Genomic DNA, 21,060 nt, shown 5'->3' with positions numbered 1-21,060 from the left:
TGAAGCAAATTGGAAATTTGGGTCTTGAGTTGCAAGCAGACATCAAGCTGAGATTGAAATTCCTCTATCTAAATGGTAATCAGTATTGCCTCAGCCACCAGGGAGGGATCACCTGCTCTACTCTCTGCATGGCAGAGACCGCATCCAAATGGATGGCAGAGCTGGGGGGAGGACATTCCACATGCCAAGAACCCCTACAGCATGTCAAAATCAGCCCCCACTACAGAGTGACCTGACCAGGTGCCGTTACAGGCGTTCAGCCTCAGTAACAGACAGACATTTATTGTAGCTGCCAAGATAGGAATGAGACATATTTTGATAAAAGGATTTTGCTGCTAATGGCCCTGAGCGGGACCAGCCCAGCAGGGACAATTAGCATAGCACTGATAGCAGGAGCAGCAGCTGCCAGCGTGAATTACCATACAGTCTGTGGGCAGTCAGGGCCACAGCCACAAAGACTGAGGTAGCCCTGGTCAACGGATTTTGGAGAGAGCTTCAATTAAGTGGGGCATTTTGGGGGACTGTACTGAGGAGGAGATCACGTGACACCCCCATGCTTAGTCTCTTGCCTGCTCTGGTGTATGATGTGCTGCTTTCTGGAGTAAAACCAGAATCCACACTCCCTACAAAAAGCTGCAGGAGACGCAGCTCCTCCCCTCCTCATCTACCCACCAGCTCCCCTCCACCTGGCAGCTCTCTGCACATGCTGGCCACCAGCATCACAACCAGGACCACAAACCTCCCCAGGGCAAGTGATAGGAGACCCTGACTCTCCCATGGCTCTTCATGGGCAGTTGTATGCCACAGCTGGGAGTCACATCTTCCTCATTTTCCTTGGCATGATCTGCAGTGTCTTCAAGTGATAGTAGTCAGCATTGTTGAACGTGTGCATGGTCCCTTTTGTGCTCTGAAGCACTTCTGTGTGCTCTGATAAGACACTTTTTCCCTTTTGCTCTCCCAAGCCAACAAGTCTGTAGGGGAAGTCACTGGCAGACCATTAATGTCCTCTGGAAAGATTTCACTTTGTAGTGCTACAATCCGGATGACACCTGGAGCTCTGGTTAAATGACATTTACAGGACAGCAGGTCCTGCTGTCCTCCAGAGACAGGCCAGTTTCCAGAGCAGGCCATCAGCCAGGGCAGCCCAGGTGGTGTAAGACTGTACCTCAGCCCTCATGAGGCACTGCTGCAAGGGGCAGAGCAGATGGCCATGGGCAGAGAAGGACCAGACAGCCATGTGTAGAAAGTAAAGGGAATTCCATGCAGCACAGAGCCTCCAGCCTGTACCATGAATTAGGAACAAGGGGGTGCTCAGGTGTTGGAACACAGTGACAGCACTGGTACACATGCACTGCCCCTGCGCAAGAACTGCATGGCACTTCATGAGAAACCAGGACCTACCACTAACACACATGCATCAGGAGGAGGTCATGCTACACCACACAGAGTGCCCACCCATTGCATGCATGGTAAATCGGAGTCTGCCTTGCGTGCAAGTTTCCAATTGGGCAGGCTGTGCCACTTGGAGAGAGGCAGAGGCACACGTGAGCAGCAAGTCAGGCGAATAGGTGGAAGAGCATGCCATGTAAATCAGGCCACACTGTGCACCATCAGAGAGGCTGCACTGAGCACAGGCATAAAACCAGATGAGCTGCGACTGTGCAGAGGTAACCATTAATGCCTGCAATAAATCATGACATGCTGTGCATGCACACAGAGGCTGTAATGCTGCATATGGGCAGTAAATCACAGTGCCCAATATCTGCACAGCAAGCCTACCCTGAACACAAACAGGGAGAGAGGACGTGCATGTACAGAGAGACATTGGTCCCATACTGGCACTAAGCAGGGCTTGCTGTGCTCTTCCATTTAATGGAGAAAAATTCAGCATGCATATTTTTACCCTGGAAATGAAAGCCTTGTAGCTGTGTGGGTCACCAGGCTGAGTAGGGTGTGAGGGAGAATGCCCCAGGCACAGCCACCAGGTGAGGACACACTTCCAGTGCATGCGATTAGTCAACTGGGAGGTACTGCATGAGATAAAGGAGAAAAGAAGCAAGGTCATCTCACTGTGAAAAAAGGGCCAGATTTAGGATAACCTGAAAGGACCTTAAACAGCAAGGAAATTTAGCTAATAGGCCTCTCAGAAAAAAAAAAAAAAAAAGATTCAAACATGTAGGCTTTCATGCACTTCTGAGGCTCCAAGTAGGTTTTGAAGGAAATCCAGCTTCAAAATAGGAAGGCAAATGGAAACAATTTCTCACAGATACATTCTGTCAGTTTAATCTAATGATTTTCTCTCATAAGTAACTTCTTAGACAAGATTATGTAGCACATTTAGGCTGGTCGGAGAAATAGGAACCAGTTTCCAATGATGGGAGCGGTGGGTATGCTTACAATGGAGGAACCAGTTAATCAAGTAAATGATGGTTTGTATTAACAGGATGTCTCTGAGCAAAGAGGTATTTCTATGACTTATTTTCCACCCCTAGTATTGGAGAGAGCCCATGAATACCAAGAGCAAACAGTACAGGGATGAGTGCAAGACTGAACTTTCACAAATGACAGTTACAGCAGCAGCAAGGCACTGGGAAGATCTCATCCAAAAGAACTTCCCAAGCAAGCTGCTTGAGAGACACCCCTCCAAAACTGTGCAAAGGAGAGAACTCACCGCAAGTGTAGACTGAAAATTAGGTGGAGGTATGCAAGCACAGACGTTTTTGGGACAACTTTCAAAGAGGGCATCAGGAGCAAGAAACTGCTTCGAGATGATGCTGGGGAAGTACACCAAAGGAACCGAGCAAGGGTGGTCTCTGAGTCAGGAGCTGAAGCTCCCCCTGGCGTTAAACACGTTGTTCTCCACGAGATTTTAAAGGAGGTATTCATCTGTGCCATGTGCATGCCATGTGTACACAACACATGTACTACACTGCACGTTTTGCTGGTAGCCTGCAGGGATCAGGAACAAATTTCTCCATTTTGCTATAAACTTCGGCAGCTGAGGTTTTATTTGATCCTTCTCCTGCAGCACTGGAGATTGTTGTGGCTGGAGACAGAACACAGGGCACTGCCCTCAGAAACATCAAAGCGACTCATGCATCACTGGCAGGGCTGGGGTTTAAACTAATCAGCAGCCTTAGGTTTAATGGGACTTCTGCAGGCCAGAGGGGCAAGGATTGATGGTGGATAAACCCATGCCTGCATGGGTTTTACCCAACCCCACAAGGGTCAGCTGAACACCAGTTCAGGAGCCCTGAGAGCTCATGCTGGGAAGTGATGAAGCCCACATCAGGACTGACTCTAACCAAATCACCTCAAGCAGGCAAGGGATATTGCAGATGGTAACTCAGTTTGAGTAAACACATTCCCATTTTCAAGGAAGGCAGGCTCAAATTCAGCCCTGAATCAGCCCCTCACCCCTCTGGGATGCCCTCCTCCTGCAACACTACGTCTTTTGGCCAGCGAAGTCCTGTGCAGGAGTGAGCACAGCCCCAAGCTGGCCCACAACCAGGCAAAGCAGCATTGGGCTCCAGGGCCATGCAGCTCCAACTTGACCTTTGTGCCAGAGCACGCTCCCAGCAGCACTAAGCCAATTACAAAACAAACTTCTTTCCTTCACTGTCACGACCTGCAGCATGCTAAAGCAGTTTGGTAATTATGGAGAGATTAGCAAGAAACTAGAGATCAGGCGATGAATGGCAGAGCTGTTTCACTGACAGGGAGGAGGGACGGAGAACAGAGGCAGCTGAGGCGTGTGGGGGATTGCTGGGACGAGTTTGTAGGGAATTGCTACAAAAAGGTCTCTTGACCACCTTCACGCCCTCTGGGGGGTTAATCTCAAAGCCACATCGGGCTGCTCAGATCTTTGTCCATTCTGGGGTTGAGATCACTCACGAATGGGGATCCTCTGTCACCTCTCTAGCCCTGTTACACATCTACCCTTCTATTATTTCCCAACAATGCTCATTTCACTCACAGGAACGCAAACACAGCAGTGAAGTACCATTCAAAGAGAGATTTAATCCATCTAAGTTTTTTAAGAAGCTCTTGAGGATCACAAGGAGAGCATGCAACAGTACTCTAGAACCAGAGGTATGCTCAGAGCAATATACTTTCTGTGGGAATCCCTAAACAAGACCTCACATGTGCAGGACCTGCACGGATCTGCTTGATTTGACAAGAAGCTCAGGTCCAACCCCTGACCAGGTTGGCTTGGGGAAGCTGAGCATCAGTCCATCCTGAGCATCTCCCTCCAACCCATCAGGCCAAACTCCAAAGCAGGCAAAATCCTCCACCACAGTCAGGCTTTTGAAGCAAAAGCCAAAAATCCCCAGGGCAAACAAGAGGAGGGAAGTGCGTATCCACTGAACACCAGCCTAGTCGCACCTTGTCCCATTTTAAACCAGCTCCAGTTCTTTTCTGTTTGGTAGGGACAACTAATATGCAGCTAGGCTGCATGGGTGGGATGTCCCCATCAGGACACAAGCTCGCTTGTGCCAGCCACTTTGCTTTGCCACCACTTCATGAGGAAGAAAAACAACACACATTGAGGCTCTCCTTTGCTCTTCTTCCTCAGCTGCATGGATTCAAGTGGCCTCTAATTTCTTTGCCACAGTCACTGGCAAGGTAGTAACAAGACAAAGCAAGAGTCTGTTAAAAGCCTTTTCTATGCGGAAAGGGCACATAAGAGAATCTCTGCAAATGTATTCCACCCTTTCTGCATGCTCTGGCACTCAAAGAAGCAGTACCAAGAGAAAAACTCTCCAGCCAGAGTTGCTCCATCCTCACTGGACAAGGGCCTCCCCAGACTGAGGAGAGGCAGCCAGCACCCAAACACAGCTGTAAGGAAACAGCTCAAATCACAGCCTTTTAAGGAGTGATGGAGGCTAAACATCGGGGAACAAAGTACCACGGCTCCTGCAGGCTCCTCAGCACGCTGCCTGCACACAGCCTCCACAGCAGTCCAAAGCCATGACAGCCCATTGAGGCACCAATTCCTCAGCTACAGATTGAGTGTAGAAAACCTAAGAGCCTGCACAAAGTCTCCATGGTCCCAAGGACGATCTCCATCCTCCCAGCAAAGCAGCAGGACCAGAAATGTCCTGGGAGCCTAACTTCAGCTAAAGGAAGAGGAGAAGCAATCTGCCCCAGAGACAAGGTGTCTGGAAGACAAAGAACAGGGCTAGAGCCACTGCACGTGAAGGGGAAGAGGACAAATCTGTGAAATTCAGGGATTTTGACTAAAGTTTACAAGAGGTAAAACAAAACAAGCCAAAGAGCCCCAAGAGCATCCCCTTCCAGGCATAACAGGCAAACCCTGCTTACTGCTGCCCTCAAAGGATCTCAAAGACAGTCAGGACACGAAAGCTGTCTTTTGACCCCTGTGTGACAGATTACTGTCATGAACTACTCAGGTCTCTGTACATGGGAGTGAAAAAAGAAGTAATTTTGCTTAATAAAATCCCCTCCCTGCTGTTTAGCAGGGTTTTGCTGTGCCAGTTTCCCTCTCCCCCCCAGCTTCTGGGGTTAGGGCAGAGCAGGTGACCATGCATTGCTTTATTAGGCAGTGGTGCTGCATGCACGGCTCTGAATGGTTACTATATACATTTGGCAAACCATGGCAAGGAGCACCAAGCACTCGTGTGGGTGGGAGCTCCAGCAGCCTGCCACCTCCGTGCCTCGCTCACACTCTGTGACAGCAACAGCCTTCACACCAGCAGGCACAGGAACGTCCTCTTCATCATGTAGGACATGGGCAGAGCCAGGTGCCCTCAGCAGACATTCCAGGATGCTTCCTCCTCTCTTTCCTGCACCTTGCTCCCCCCATGTCCTCTCTGGGGCCTCAGTTCCAGTCCTTGCTTCCTGAGGGGGCCAGGGCAGCAAGCAGCTGCTCCCACTCAACTCCTTCTCCCTGTCACCATCCCATCAGACACACTGGCACATGGGAACCCCAGGAGGGAGCGTGACGAGGGGTCTAGCAGCCACAGTCCTCAGTAGCACCATCCATGCCCAGCTTGCTGGTCCAGTGCCCATCCGCTACAGAAGCGCTTGGCCCTGCAAGCAGACCACCTTCAGGTCCACACAGCCTCGAGTTTGGCTTGTGTGTGGTGATAACTATAGGGTGCGGATAGCCACTGGGTAAAGCAAGGACATATGCTCGGCCCCCTTGATGGGCAGCTTGCGGCTGGCATAGTGATGAATGATCTCTGGCACACTGTCAAAGGGTGGGCTGTGCTGACCCAGCACGTACTTGTTCTCCTGGGTCCGGGATAATTTCATGTGCATGAAGCCCTGGCTGCTCCTGCAAGGAAAAACAGAGCCAGCGTTAGAAAGGACAGTGGGCCGCAGACCCCCACCCCTGCAGCCATAACCCCACTCATATACTGCTCTCAAGTCCTGCAGCTCTCAGCACAGTAGGGATGAGGCCCCTTTTACAGTCACTTCAGCTTACACAGCAGCTTCGCCAGGAGAACTCAAGCTGGTGTGTACCCAGCCTTGCTGCAGCAAAGCAGGATTTTCTCCTTCACACTGGGACCAGACACACGCGAGCTCGTGCCCCCCTCCCTGCACCACCCACTGCAGGCCCCATAAAACCCACTCAGAACAGCAAGGCCATTTCCCAGCACAGCACAGACACCGAGCCACACACGGCTGCACAGGCAGATACTGCCATGAGCACTGATTCCAAGTGACGGGCTAATGGCCCTGTTGCTATTAATTTGCGTCTCTGAGGAGAGCCATAGCCTGTCTGCAGCGTCTGGAATGCACATTAGGGCAAAATATTGATGACTTAAAAGCTGACAGGACCTCATAAGCAATGCTGAGCTGTACGAAGCGCTGTGCAGGCCGGTTCCATCCCCCCAGCTGGAGACAGTGCCCATAATGGACAGAGCGGCCGCATTAGCAGAATTGGTTTGCTATCCATTTAGGAGCTGAGAAGCAGGGAACCAGCCCCACTGGGAAAGGGCTGCCTGGGAACACACATGAGGTTCCTGTTCAGGATTAGTGCTGGACCCAGAGAAGGACAAGAGCTGACATACAAGGTCCACAGCGAGGTGGATTTTGTCCCAATCGCTCCCTGGATTTATGCTGCAAGCTCAGGGATGTGACTGAGACCGAAGCTGCCCAAGGGAGCATGCTGAAAACCCAGCAGACCCACAGCCAGCAGCTGCTGCAACCCCTGCACCATGCAACAGACACTAACAGCCTCCAGCTTCCACACTTCAGCCTCCCAGGAAGGAAGGAGCCGCTGGTGACTCATCCCCCAAGCAGCTAATGCAGCACAATCCTGACCACAGCACCCTGTGGGGCAGCCCAACCAGAGTGGTCATGGCAGGGTTAAACCTCCTAGCTACCTGGAAGGCTCCTGCTGCTCTCTTTTGTACACATTTTCTTTTAAGGCAGCACAAAAGGACTAGGGATCAGCACCAGAGCTCTGCTTTCAGATCATCTTCTCAGCTGCTCCTCCTTCCTCAAGAAAAAGAAAGATAGATGCAGGCAAGCAGCTTACAGCAGTATAAAAAGCATCCCAAGGGACCTTTCTTGAAAAGGCTCTACAGAGAAAAGCAACGGAGTAAAAATCAAGTTCCTGAGGCTGTGTGCGCTCTGCAAGCAAAAACCTTGGACACTGAGCAGCTCTTGGATGGAATGCAGCCTCCTGCGGGCAGAAGCATGCCACTGTGAGGCTCTGTCCCACCCACATGTGCCATCCGAGAAGGGGACTTGGCCATACTTGCCATGAGGCTCAGGGAAAATAATCTAAACAGATGACTGGATTGTAGGGAAGCAGTGAAAATGGGGAAACACAGTATCAGAGGTTTCCAACTGACCTCGGGGGTAGCCATGCTGGAGAGGTAGGGAGTCCCATCAGCCATGATACGACCTCCCAGACACAAGTACTGGCTCACGGGTGGCTGAGAGGCCACCTCACGGCCTCCAACACAACTCACTGATCAGCAGAAGCTGTTGCTTCAGAAAAGCTCATGCCCCAAGGCAAGGAAATGTTACTAAGAAAACTCAAGCATCAGTAAAAATTCCAACAAAGAAATGAAAGCAAGAAGCTTTTGCAGGTGGCTTGCTGTCTGATCTAAAGGCCACAAGCAAAGAAGGAAGATTGATTTTTTTTTTCAGCTAAACATTTGCCCCACTTTGGTGCTGAAGGCAGCAATAAAATGTAAAAAAAATAAAAACTAAAAAAAAAAGAGAGATGGAGCACTGTAATTCCCAATGGTGGCACTAGAAAATAAATGGAGGAGGCTGAATTTGCTAGAGAGCAATGCAGGTACAGAGACCACTGGGAAAACTTCAAGTATATGGAGAAAAGGATAGGGATGCCTGGGCTGCCGTCAGGCAGAAATGACTGAAGTGCTCAATAAATGCTTTTTTCCTGTGTTCCAGGAAGAGAGCTAATGTACTAGTCCTGCAGGAGGACAAGGAAGTATTTGCTAATCCATCACCATCTTCAGGACAGAAGCAGCTTTGTTTTTGTGGGCTCAGACTGCCTCAAGACTCCCCAAGGAGCTGGGCAGGGAGCTCTGCGCATGTACCTCAATGATTCATGCAGCTTCAGCTCTCAGAGAAGGTGGAAAATTTGAGGATAGTGCAAAGATCCACTCACCAGACCCTAGCAGAAACCCAGCCATGCTGTGGGGGCAAGGCTTCCCTGCAGAGAAACCAAAGTGAATGCCCTTTCTATCATGCAGCTGAGGAATGGCTTCAGTGGTTAAGAGGGCAGGGGATAGATTTCCATAAATAAATAACAGGATTGTACAGACTTTATTTTCTCATGAAATTCAGCTACAAGAAGGGGCAGCAATAAGCCAGAGCTGGAAGCTGTAATCACACACATTCAAATGAGTAATAGGGCACACATCATTTTATCCATCTGAGGGATTATGAGCACTGCCAAGGGGAAAGCAGTGTGCTCTAGCTCTATACGTCTTCCCAAGAGACGCTTCTGCCAGACACCAAACCAAACGTCAAAAGCCTGTGCCACCCCACAAAGAAATGCAAATCTCATATTTCAGAACCCTGTTGTTGTCTCTGAGCAGCACTGTGGAGTACTGCATTCCAAGCCCCCACAGCGCTGGGGGTACATGCACTGCATCATCTCTGCTGTAGAGACAGCACAGCATGGCCCTAGCTGCAGCCCCCCTCAGGTTGCACAGGGTCACTCACTTCAAGGAGAGGGAGAAGTCGTTCTTGCTGGTCTCGCTGTTGCGTACCAAGTAGCTGGCCTCCTTGCAGAGCCTCAGCAGCGTCTCCGCATCCGTCCGGCTGATGGCCCCATGGTACCAGCTGCAGGGAGGAGAGGGACTGGCTACGTGCGTGCTCTAAGCAGCACAGAGCCTCACGGTGTTGGAGAACGGCTGCAGGACCAGGGAGGACACGGTGATATGTACGAGCGTAGCCTATGTGGCAGTACAGACTGCATAGTTATGGAAAAGGTATTAAGACACTGGCAGAAGGTCACAATATCCCTGGGCTAAGCAGTAAGCAGCCTAAGGCAAAACTTACATGAACAATGGCTATGGCCAGATGACAGCTCAAGAGTAACGGAACTGCATTGTTGCTTGCTATACCTAGAAACTACTTAGTGTATCTTGTATACATTGCCTAGAGATTACCTAGCAATCATTAGTGTTGCCGATACCTGGCCTAGCAATGATCAGTGTTGTGTGTATACCATGCTTAGCAGCTGTTTGGTGTTGCAGTAACGTGCCTAGCAACTTTCACTGGCAGCCAACGGTAAGCCAGCATGCTTGCTAGAGAGAAAATACAGAGAAACTATATAATCCGTCTGTTACTAACAATAAAGTGAGATGCTTGATCACTCATATTGAGCCCTGCTGTGCACCGTCGCTCCGTGAGCAATCCATCCGGCCCCAGGTCGGACCCTAAGATCCGCGGCATCACAGCAGCAGCTATGCTAGTCTCCATGCTGGGGGTAAGGGGTGTGGGTGGCAGAGGACACAAGGGGACAGGATGAGCCTAAGGAGGACAGCAGGGACAAGTTGCAGGTGGCTGAAACTCAGTGCCAGGGAAGAAAGCGAGGGCAAGAAGATAACAATGGGGATACAGAAGAGCTGCCTGGAGCAGATGGAACTCACCACTGGCTCTCCAGGGGCAGTGCAGGGTCAATCCTCTCCCCAAGGAAGGGACCAGGCTCTGTGCTCAGTGCCTTAGTGCTCTTGAGGCTGCTAGTACCATGTCTGAGGGCAGCCCTGGCCTTCTCCTCCCTACAGGGCGAGGTGCAGCCATAGCCCAGCCCCTCTGATGGCCCTGCAAGACAGACAGACATCACAGATTGAAAGGGACAGACTTACAGACTGCACACAAACCCAGCTCTCCCCATGCAGAGGGAGGCTGCAGACAGAGACAGAGCCATGCCACATTGCACTGAGTGCAAAATAGTCCCCTCTCGCTGCCCCGTCCCCATGCTCTAAGTGAATGCAGAACAGGGCAGCTCTCTGCAGCATTTACCCCCAGGACAGTGCAGACTGGGGTTCTCACTGTGCTCCAGTCCCCAGAAATATTTCTCAGGGAAGCTTCATAAGCTCAGAGAGCTTATGTGCATTGCTAATGTAATGAGATTCAGTGGTTGTGGCGTACAATTAGGCACCTCCATCAAGAGAATTAATACTGAGAGGCTCTCCAATCTTGAAAAGAAGAAAAGAGGAGTGAGGAAGATGGAGCTGAAGGAAGAAGCACGAGTGGGATTAACTGAGACGTGCCCTGGGGACCTAGCCTCCCACTGAATGTTATTTCCGTGCAAGATGATTTCAGCATTAATAATATTGTTTCTCCCTCCTCCAGAGAGTTCATTATTGCTCCCCTACCAAGCAAGCCCCCTCGCACAAATTACTTATTGATCGGCAGAGCTGCTGGTGGCTGTGGCTGCAGAGCACAGCTGCTCCAAGAATGGGTGGACAGGACCTGCCCCTCAGGATGAGCAGCTTCCCTGTTCCCCAGGACAGTTTTTTCAGCCCTCTGCAACCAGCACAGCTTAAATTGCCCCACGAGGAGCTTGGGGACAAGGTGCTCAAGCCATGCCTCTGCAGAGGTTCAGCTTTTACAGGGGCTCACCCTTGCCTGTAACAGCCAGGTTTCAATTTCAACTCATCACCTTAAAAAATTGGGGCAATCATTAAAAAGCCAGACAATCAGAAGGCTGAAGCATTTGCTAGCAGCACGAAGTCATCATATTGGAGGCTCAGAAGAAATACATAGCATCTGTCAGAGAGCAGCAGAGACATGCACATGATTAAACAGGATATTAAAAACAAGCCCCCAGGATGGAGAAGACATCCTTCAAGAAGTTCAAGTCGCCCTCAGACAAGGACAGTAGAAAATAACACAAAACTCAAGCAAGATAAACTTAGCATAACAAAGCGAGTCAAAATAAAAACGAGCATTTGTGTTGCTAAAGCCAGGAAAAATGTCTAACTGATGCCTTCAAAGCAACTGCAGGGATAACAAATGATAGGGGAAGGAGGAGGCTATGCAGCAAACAAATTAATTCTGCATGACGCCTGCATTCATTGTACAAAGAGAAGCAGGAAGTTTTCCATTAAGTCTTTCTCTTTCTGGGATGAGCTCAGCTCGTGTCCCCACCAGGAGGGCACATGGGGAAGCCACACTGCTTTGGGGTGTCCCTGTGACACACAGCAACATCGTCCATCATGCACAACGTCGTGGGGAGCCAGCACAGGTCTGTACTGAAGACCTCTGAAGGGATCTGGGTAATTGCAAATAAAGAAATCAGACGTCCACACCTGGCCAGTCACAGCATCCGTCAAGAACACTGGTAGTGATGCACAGGTGGGCATGGCATGCTGCAAAGTCATGTCTCACAAATTGGCCTCATGTGAGCACCCCTGCCCTGACAGCCTGGGTGGATTCTGACAGAAGCCTTTCATACAATGCTCTTGTAAAAAACCTTTCTACAGAGCAAAGTCCTTAAAAAATTAATAATGGGTCAAAAGAGAAGCTGCAGTCATTGGCTTCTATAAGTGGAACAACCAGCAGAGTCCAAGTAGGAATTAGTGGGGCTCTGCCTCCCAGCATGCACAAAAAGGGCTGTGCACTAAAGCAAACCTAAGATGACAAAGCATGCTTGGGAGATGGAGCTCTTCAGAATAGCAAAAGTGAGAGCTGGGAATCCAGAGGGATCTCCTGCCACTGAACAGCAAGGCAGGAAAACAACAGATGAAATGGAGTGGTGCTAAATGACAAAGTGATGCACTTAGGGAAAAAACGTGCCCAAATTTCAGTGGTCTGAATTACCTGGTACTGTGCCCATAAGGGATCTGTGTATTAAGAGTCACAAGAAAATGTCAAATAAATGCTCAAAAAGAAAAGGTAAAAGCAGCCACCAAATGCTGGGAATTTGGAGGCAAAGAGGAGGGAACAAGACAGCCAATAATAACTCTGCCACTGAAAAATCCTCTGGTGCAGCTCAACCACTGCATGCACAAAACTATCATGTAACTGGAAACATGGAAGAGGCAAGGACAAACATCTACATCCTGCCCAGGACAGGCAAGCCAAGTGGGAAGAGGAGGAGGAAGGCAAGGGGGTGGGGGGGGGGGGGGAAGAGGACCTGCAGTGCATGGTACACAGCTGGCAGTGTCCCAGCAGGTGTAGGCCAGAGCCCCCACAGACCCCTGCTGTCATGCGACACCCACCGTTGGCATCTTCGTAGCTCTGCAGGATGTGCTGCGGGGGGACAGAGGCACTGGCCTCACCGTCTGGGGGGCTTTCGCCGCTGTTGAGCTGTCCCACCGGTGGCGGCCACGGCAGGTCTTTAATGACCTTGATTTCAACTGGATACAAGGAGGGGTGAAGGGAGGGGTAGGAAGAGAGAGAAAGAAAAAGAGAGAAAGAGAAGGCTTAGAAAAAAACGTAAGCAACACCAAACCTCATGAGAAGAACAGCGGCTGTAGGGGTAAAGGCTGAATTCCCAGGAGCCCTGTGCTGGCCAAGGGGACCCACAGGTCACCACCAGCAGAGATGGGGCTGAGGGAGCTGACAGAAGGAAGAGGGTTGGAAGGGGGGAAATGTGTTGGGTGCCCAGACAGGGGCATCCAGAACCAGCAGAGCTCCTGGTGACAGCCAGGTTGCTGGAGGACAAGCAGTCTATGACAAGGTGGCTGCAAACAGTCTGCAGCAGCAGACAGGAGGTGCAGATGCAGCCTGCAGTAGATGAGCCTTGTGCCAGTACCACCATGTCTCAATGGGGGGACCAGCAGGGAGATTCCAGTATCTCAGAATGCTCTTGAGATCCTACATGCACTACAGCACCACAACTGGCTTTGCCATGCAGTACTCAGCCAACCCAGAACACTCCAGGCAGCACACATGCCTGAGCCAGGTGCATGAATGTGCCTCCTCCACCTGGAAGCATTGAGCAAATCCCCTGCACAGACACCTCAGTACAAACCCAGCCTGACTAAATCCTCAGCTCAGACGCTGCAGACACTGGTCCCACAGCCAGCTGTAGCAGGACCCGAATCCCAGCCACCCACAGGGACAATCGGACACCACAGTGTCACATTCACTCAAAAGGTGATTCACTCCCAAGCCCCAATCTCCACACCTCTTTACTGCCATCACAGGCTCATGCCTTGTGCATACCAGCAGCAAAACAGGCACACACTACTGCAATTCAAATGCACCATAGATAGGAGTGTGGCAATTAGCCAGTGCTGGCAGTGGAGCCAGCACTAATGCACAGCATGGATTTCCTCATTAACAAACACAAACACAATTGATCCTGCAGCATGGATAAATAGGTCAGAGGGATGGACGTTTGCCTGGCCAAAGCCTGCTGGGGACAGCCCAGCTCTTATTCCTGCAGAAGGAAGTCCCAAGGAGAGCTCTTCCTGAGCTAAGGATGGAGCCCTTGCCTTGTACCTTGGGATGGGAGACAGGAGTCGGCTGGCACAAGAGATGCTGATCAGTCAGGCAGTCAGAGATAGCCCTGGACAGGCTGCCAAGGCAGCTCTATTGCCAGCCCACCCAGACTGGCTGCCATAAGAGAAACAGCCACTGTGCAAGGGAAGTATCACTCCCTGAGACACAGAAAGGTAGAGGCTGATGCCACCATCCCAGCCACCCCACTGCAAAATGCTACACAGTATCAGGAGGCACTTCCCAAAACTCCAGTTGCCTCTACCCTGACTCACCTGCAAAGGCTTTGGAGATCCTCTCCTTCTTCCACTCCCAGGGTTGGTCATACTCCTCCGGCGGCCGCTCATCATCCTCAGGCAGCCGGGATTCCCTAGGCCTGGGGCAGGCGGCGTGCTCAGTGTCCACATTCAGTCCTCCAGAGATGGGCTCATAGGGAGTGTCATAGAGGTGGAGTGGCTGGGATGGAGCCTCCCGTAAGCCTTTCTGGCGGATCTCTAGCAAAAAATGGAACAGACTGTGAGCTGCTCACTTAGCTATGGTCCCCAAATCCAGATGAACGGGCTCAGTTTTCACCTCAGGGTGATGTAGGGTGGGGAGTGTCAGTGATGGAGGACCCCAAACCTCCAGCAAGTGCCTGTCACAAGAACAGCTGCTGGGCAGCGGGGTCCTGAACAGTTCCCAGCATTAGGATGCCTGTTCTCCCCACAGTGCAGTGTTTAACTAAATGCCCTTCCCTTGCACAGAACAAAATCTCTCCACAGACACAAGAAGGCTCATCATTGCTTGCTGTTTTTTCCAAGAAATCAGCGATGTCCTCCAAAAGCTGTGTGAGCTTTACAGAAACCATTTGCTACAGGAAAACCACAGGACAGAAAAGCAGAGCCAGAGCCTGGATGATGCAGCCCTGTATGCACTGCAGCAATCAGAGCAATGCCTCTGAGAGCACGTGCTCTCACCTTGCCTGCTTTCAAGCCATAAACAAGACTGCGGGGCACCCTGCTGCTGCATCAGACAATGGCACGCTCTGCACCAGCCATAACCAAATTAAATAGCTTCCACATCCATCTTGCTTTACGTCAGATGCATCGAATGTCACGACTCTCCTGGCCCAGCCTCATGGGCAGCACCACAAGCAGAAATATTGAGGGGCCTTTAATACCCTTTGCAAGTGCTCTGTCTGTGGCCAACCCATCACACATGTACATCTGTGAAAATCTGGCTGCAAAGCAGCTGTGCACCTCTCCCAAAGCAGCTGTGCACCTCTCCAGCTATCCATTTGCGTTTGTTGGCCACCTCTGGGAAACCTGGTGCCAGCACAAGCTGCAAGGAACAGAGCAGTGGCCACCAAATTCATAGATTCATAGGTACATTAGGTTGGTGTGGGGTAAATAACTCCCAAAAATGGTACTTCACAAAGAAATAGTATAGATGATGGTATATTTTGAGTAGTTCTACATAGATAGTATACAAATAATACAAAAGAGAAGATGGCTCACCTTCAGGATGACAAGGCTTGCAGGGGACTCCACGTGGGAGGGATCTCTGAGAAAAGATCCTTCCCTGGTGGTGGTCAGCCCTTAAATGGGGTTTGGGAGAGGTGCAGCCAGGCTCCACCCCTTCCAATCACACAGGTATATCACCTTCACCTGTGCCCCCATGGCTGACTCGGTGCTCACCTCAGGTGACCAATCAGTGGTTCAGGCCGTGATTCAGCAGTTCCCATACAGTTGGAAAGGACCTACAAGATCACCTAGTCCAACCATCCTCCTATCACCATCCCTACCCACTGAACTACTAAATCAAATCCCTTAGCACCTCATCTAAACGCTTCTTGAACAGCGCTAGGGATGGTGCCTCAACCACCTCCCTAGGCAGGCCATTCCAATGCCTGACCACTCTTTCAGAGAAAAAACGTTTCCTCAGGTCTAATCTAAATCTTCCCCGGCGCAACTTGTGGCCATTCCCTCTCGTCCTGTCGTTATTTATCAGGGAGAAGAGGCCCACCCCCTCCTCACCACAACCCCCCTTCAGGAAGTGGGAGAGTGCAATAAGGTCTCCTTTGCGCCTCCTCTTCTCCAGGCTAAACAATCCCAGCTCCCTCAGCCACTCCTCATAAGACTTGTGCTCCAGACCCCTCACCAATTTTGTTGCCCTTCTCTGAACACGCTCCAGGGCCTCAATGTCCTTCTTGTAGTGAGGGGCCCAAAACCGAACACAGTACTCGAGGTGCGGCCGCACCAGAGCTGAGTACAGGGGGATGATCACCTCCCTGCTCCTGCTGGCTACACTATTTCTAATACAGGATTCACAGAGCAGTCAGAAATGAAAGAGTGCAGTGTCCTTTGCACAGAGCTTTCTACCTTACCAGCCATCATCTTCTGGGCTTCGTACGGTTCCATATACCCATCATTCTCTGCCACCTTCTCCACCACTGCCTGGCTACCAGCCACCTGCGCAGCATCGAAGGGGTCTGCGTAGTCTTCCAGGACAGCCAGCTGAAAAAGGGAAGGGCAGGAGAAAGGTTAGGCCGTTCCCTGCCTTTGCAGGAAGCCAGGGACCAGCTGAAGCCCCTTCAAATGCCACCCCATCTCACCACGAGAAGCACTCACAGCAGTGGTTGGGACCCTGTGCCCCATGGGGATAGACAAGCCTACAAGTCCTGGCAGCAGGAGCTCTGGGTTGCTGCTACTCCACTTGTCCCTTTTGTACATCCTTTTCAAGAAACGCTCTGAACAGGCTCTGCAGCCTTGTACAGAAGGTGCTGGCAGCCCCCTGGCTTTCCAGACACCCATGTGAGGCTCTCAGCAGTAGAAACACACCAGCCTTTGTCCCAGAAGCTGGGCCAGGGCCAAACAAAGTAGAAGGCAGCCTGGCCTCCTCTGTTAGCATCAGCCTGGCACCAGGCAAAGCTGCTGGCGACCACAGAGATACCCCAGCAAGGTTCTTTTTGAAAGCAGGACTCTCAGCTGGACTGTGTTTTCTGAGGCAGCCTGAGTCCCAGTACAAGGACACTGGTGGGTACTGGTGAAACTGACAGCTCACTGGTTAATTGTCAGGGCTCCTGCTAGCACATCTGCAGACATTTCTTTGCAAAAGGACTACGAGCAGCCTGTAGCTTCCTCTCTTCCCTCTCAGGCCCTTGCAGCATCCCCATGGGTCCCAAGCGATGCAGGAGGGGACCCCCAGGCAACCAGGAGTCAGCAGGGAACAGGACCAATAGCCTCCTGGGTATGATTTCACATGGAAATCACAAGCTCAAGGTTTGTTCCCACGGGTGCATTCTGCTACCCCAGCACAGCCAGTGGCAGAGCCAGGCTGCTCACCAATTAATGGGTTTAAACGAAACATCTCTTTCCTCCTTCCTGCAAAAAGCTACAATAGCCTGGCAAAACAAAACACAGCAGGAAAAGGAGACAGGAACCAGAGCTGTAAACAGCTCCGCGCAGCTCCTCAGTGCTTTGTCCATCACCCAACTCCCTCCAGGGCTCACCTGCCAGCACTCCTGCAACCAGCAGAGCATCACCCCCAGAGCAAACCCCACCAGTCATCAGGAAAGGTGCAGCTGCCCAGCTGCCTGGAGTCCCTGGGAGGTTCTTTGCCATCAGAGGCACCATGCCCAGCACTCCCTGACCCCCCTACAGTGAGCTTTCTGGCTCTGCGATGGGTCAGGAAAGGGCTGCCTGTTTGTTCCTCTGCCAAACCTGCCTGCATTATATGCATCATTATATATGACACAAACCCCATTTCCTAGATGTGTTTTACTAGAGATAGCCTGACACCTGGCTTGCTGCTGGCACTGCTCCCAGAGCCTCCCTCTCCCAACCCATAAGTACAGAGCAGATTCAGACATGACAGGGCACCAGCACAGCAGCTCAGAAGTTCCTCCACACACTGCAACTTACACTGGAGCCACTCTGAGTTATAACTTCATCCAGTTCATCCTCTCCTTTGGGTGAAACATCTCCTTAGTTTTACCCCTAAGACCTTTTTCCCAAGGGGATCACCCCACAGCTCAGCTTTTGGAAGGCACCAAAGCCAAACTCAAAAATGAAACAAACATCGGCCATAGGAGAAGGGCCTGGTACCCTGCCCCAGGAACCGGACACGGTTGCATGCAGGGCACAGGAGGTGCTGGGAGCCTGGGGCGGACAGCACAGCATCTTGCAGGATGACTCAGTTCAGAGGCTCTCGCAGGAAAGACACACGCCCAGGAGCTTCCTAGCCAGCCATTCCGGCACAACACTGACCCTGTGCTCCCAGCAAAAGTTTCACATCAGGAGCCTCGCATCTCAGGGCTGGCCCTAAGCATGCTGGCAAACCCAGAGTCTCATGTGCCCATGTGGTGGTCTCTTGTCCCCATTGGGACAGCCCAAAGAGGAGATCCCAAGGTGGCCAAGGATGAGGGAGGTGTCACCCAGGCTCAGGCATGGTGGGGAGGGGGTCCCTCACTGAGGACAAGCTGCATCTGTCCCATGTATGTCCAGGGAAATGCTGGAGATACTGTTCCACATGATGCAGAAGACACATCTCAAGGGTCTGTCCCTTCCTCGAGCTGTGGGGGATGCAGCACATAAACCAAGCAGAGGGAGGAGGACCTGTGCTTCTCCCCACTGCCCCCAGCACACTTTTATAACACAACAGCAGCTGCTGCAGAGAGTGCCCTAGGCACGTCATCACACAGACTGCACAAAGACATGACAGATTCACCTGGTGCCATGTGCTCCAGGACACCCTGACACAGGCGTCACAAGCATGACCAAGCTCCCAACGACCACCCTCTGTCCTCCCGGGCCACTTCCACAAAGGACACAGCAAGCAACCCACCCGTGCTGTGAGCAGGGAACCGCTCAGCCCAGCAGATGGGAGCTGGAAGAGGTGCCTGAGCCCAACAGAAGGGCTCCCTGTGGTGGATACTCCTCTGCTCCTCCAGAGAAATGGCTTCAATGGGCTTATCTCCAATTCAGCCCTTGGAGGACTACCTCTGTCCATTGTGAGAACCTTAAGGAATGAGAAACCCTCTCCTCATCAAGGGGGAGGATCTGAAGACAACCTCACCACCTTGGTGATAAGTGCCTTTTTTGGAGCCGTGCTGTTACCTGGGCTTCCCCAGCTGCCTCCAAGCCCTTGTCTTTTCACTGTACTTTCCAGCTCCTCACTGAGCTCCAATGGATGTAGCTCAGTCCCTGGGCTGCAGCACCGCGTGTTTCCCTGCCATGAGGAGGAAGAACCCTCCGGAGGCCCCAACAAAATGAACCCCTGCTCCACTGCAGGGAGTTCGCGGGACCGCGGCTGAACGGGCCTCGCTGCAAACCTTCCAACAGCAATTATGCACTAAGAGCAACTTCCTGAGATCCACTGATGACAACTTGTTCGCCGGCATCCAGCATTCCCCGAGCAGGTTTCACTCAGCACACGTTTCCTCGGCGCGTCAGGCAACGCCAAGCCTGAGCCTGCGACCGCTGTATCGACAACTCCCTCCTTCATCAGACCGATCTGCACGGAGTTCGCCTGGCAGGCCCCATCTTGCAGCACTGCCGGGCGCCCTGAGCCTTCCTGCCTTTATTTGAGCGGTCCCCCCGTTGGACTCTCGCCCGGTGCCACGGGTTTGTCCCGGGCAGCGTCTCTGAGCGACCAGCCCCGGGACCGCTCGCGCCTCCTCTGCATCCCCCGCTCGGAGGCAGCAGACAAAGAGCCGCTTCCCGACTAAGCAGCTGGCACGGGCCGGGCAGGCCCCGGCAGGCTCACCGCGCTGCGGGGAAGGAGGCCCGGGGAGGGCAGCCCGGCCCCTCGGGAGACGTCCCGAGCTCCGCGGGTCACCGTTGCGGAGAGCCCAGCGCTGGGAGGCGAGGGGAACCCGTCGCAGGTGCGCCGTCCCGGGCGGCCGGCAGCCCTCGGGTCCCGCTGCAGCACTCACCTCCTGCGGCGGCTCGTCGGGCGGCTCGGGGCCGGCGGGGAGCGAGCCGGGGGCGGCGGGGGACGGCGCGGGGCTGACGGGCGGCTTCTCGGCCGCCTCCACCTTGATGAGCCGGTGCTTGGGCGAGACGTAGCGGGGCCCGTCGGGGGCGGCGGGAGGCGGCGCCCCGCTGTAGGGGTCCTCGAAGTCGCGCTCCTTCTGCAGGCGATACGCGGCCACGATGTCGGGCTGGGCCGAGGCCAGCGGCTCGGCGGCGCCTCCCGGCGGCGGGGGCGGCTGCGGCGGCCCGGCGCGGTAGTCCGGTTTGGGCGGCGCGGGCGGCGCGGGCTTAGCGCTGCGGAAGCCGAGGTGCTCGCGGAGCCAGCGGGCCATGGTGCCCACGCACTGCGGCGCCCCGCCGGCCTCGCCGCCCGCCCCGGCCCCGCCGCCGCGTTCCGAGCCGGCGGCCGCCGCTCCGCTCAGCAGCATCGGCGCCGGCGGACTGAGCGCGGTGGAGGAGACCGGGCCGGTGGGGCGGGGGGGGAGGGTGAGCGGGGGAAGGCGGCCGAGGGAGGCGACCAGTGCCACCTGCCGGAGCCGCGGCGCCGGCTGTTCCGAGCGGGGCTCCGAGCTGCGCGCCCAGCTCATCCCCGCCCCCACGCCCCGTTCCCCGAGCCCGGCTCCCACCGCGCCCCGCCCCCCGCCGCCACCCGGCCTGGCTTGGCGCCGGCGGCCGTTCCCCCCGGGGCCGGCTTCTTTCCCCCGGTCTGCCCCCGCGCGGGGCCGGCTCCCCTCGGCCCGGGAGGGAGAGCCGCCGGGGAAGCTGCGAGCGGAGAAGTGGGAGCAGCTTGACTGTACGGGAAGGCTGCGCTGAGTGGTGCCTGCTCCCTGGGGAGGCTGTTTGGAAAGCAGGAGGTGCGGGCTGCTTGCTCCTACCCGAGAAACCTCGCCAGGTCTCCAACTAGACAACATCTAGCAGTCAAGATTAGGAAATTGAGAGCGCAGGGAATACAGGATACAAAAGACTTCAGGAAGAGAAAGGCTGCTTGCCATGCACAGGTTGAGCACAAGGCAGCATTTGAGGTCTGGAAGGCACTAAATCCTGGCAGATGGAGATGATGAAATAGTTATTAAAATGCAGAAAAGACAGAGGTTCTCCGTCTGACCGACCGGCAGTGGGAAGGCAGCAGGATGCAGGGCTGACGGCGCGTGAGTGACAGCACTTCCACTGCCTGTCAGTGGCCAAGGAGTACGTT

The 21,060-nt window shown here is 53.2% G+C and overlaps 2 protein-coding genes across 4 annotated transcripts in view; both read right to left on the bottom strand.

Moving 5' to 3' along the window:
- Positions 1-21,060, bottom strand: part of APBA2 (amyloid beta precursor protein binding family A member 2) — a 289,129-nt gene that overhangs the window by 224,218 nt on the left and 43,851 nt on the right. The window lies entirely within an intron of this gene.
- On the bottom strand, positions 5,434-20,293 carry LOC136046891 (SH2 domain-containing adapter protein F-like). Of its 3 annotated transcripts, XM_065733722.1 has the most exons (7): positions 19,826-20,293; positions 16,277-16,406; positions 14,187-14,405; positions 12,687-12,824; positions 10,110-10,281; positions 9,178-9,297; positions 5,434-6,301 (listed from the first exon to the last, which is right to left on the bottom strand). In XM_065733722.1, the coding sequence occupies exons 1-7, from the start codon at positions 20,291-20,293 to the stop codon at positions 6,115-6,117; spliced, it is 1,434 nt and encodes a 477-aa protein (XP_065589794.1). In that variant the 3' UTR covers positions 5,434-6,114. The 3 variants fall into 3 exon arrangements, with proteins under 3 accessions (XP_065589794.1, XP_065589795.1, XP_065589796.1); XM_065733723.1 differs by lacking the exon at positions 12,687-12,824 and having other exon boundaries at positions 19,826-20,268; XM_065733724.1 differs by lacking the exons at positions 9,178-9,297; positions 10,110-10,281; positions 12,687-12,824 and having other exon boundaries at positions 6,183-6,301; positions 19,826-20,269.

Source organism: Cyrtonyx montezumae, unplaced genomic scaffold (genome assembly GCF_038088225.1).
Source record: "Cyrtonyx montezumae isolate F1298 unplaced genomic scaffold, pur_monq_1.0 scaffold_17, whole genome shotgun sequence".
Lineage (NCBI taxonomy): Eukaryota > Metazoa > Chordata > Aves > Galliformes > Odontophoridae > Cyrtonyx > Cyrtonyx montezumae.
This window is presented reverse-complemented; position numbering and strand designations above follow the sequence as displayed.

Excerpts from the sequence above, each read along its gene's own strand:
- LOC136046891 (XM_065733722.1), bottom strand. The coding sequence starts at position 20,293 with ATGCTGCTGAGCGGAGCGGCGGCCGCCGGCTCGGAACGCGGCGGCGGG. Across the intron at positions 14,406-16,276 it reads AGCCCAGAAGATGATGGCTG|AGATCCGCCAGAAAGGCTTA; the intron begins GTAAGGTAGAAA and ends ATTTTTTGCTAG. Across the intron at positions 12,825-14,186 it reads GATCTCCAAAGCCTTTGCAG|TTGAAATCAAGGTCATTAAA; the intron begins GTGAGTCAGGGT and ends CCTTGTATCCAG.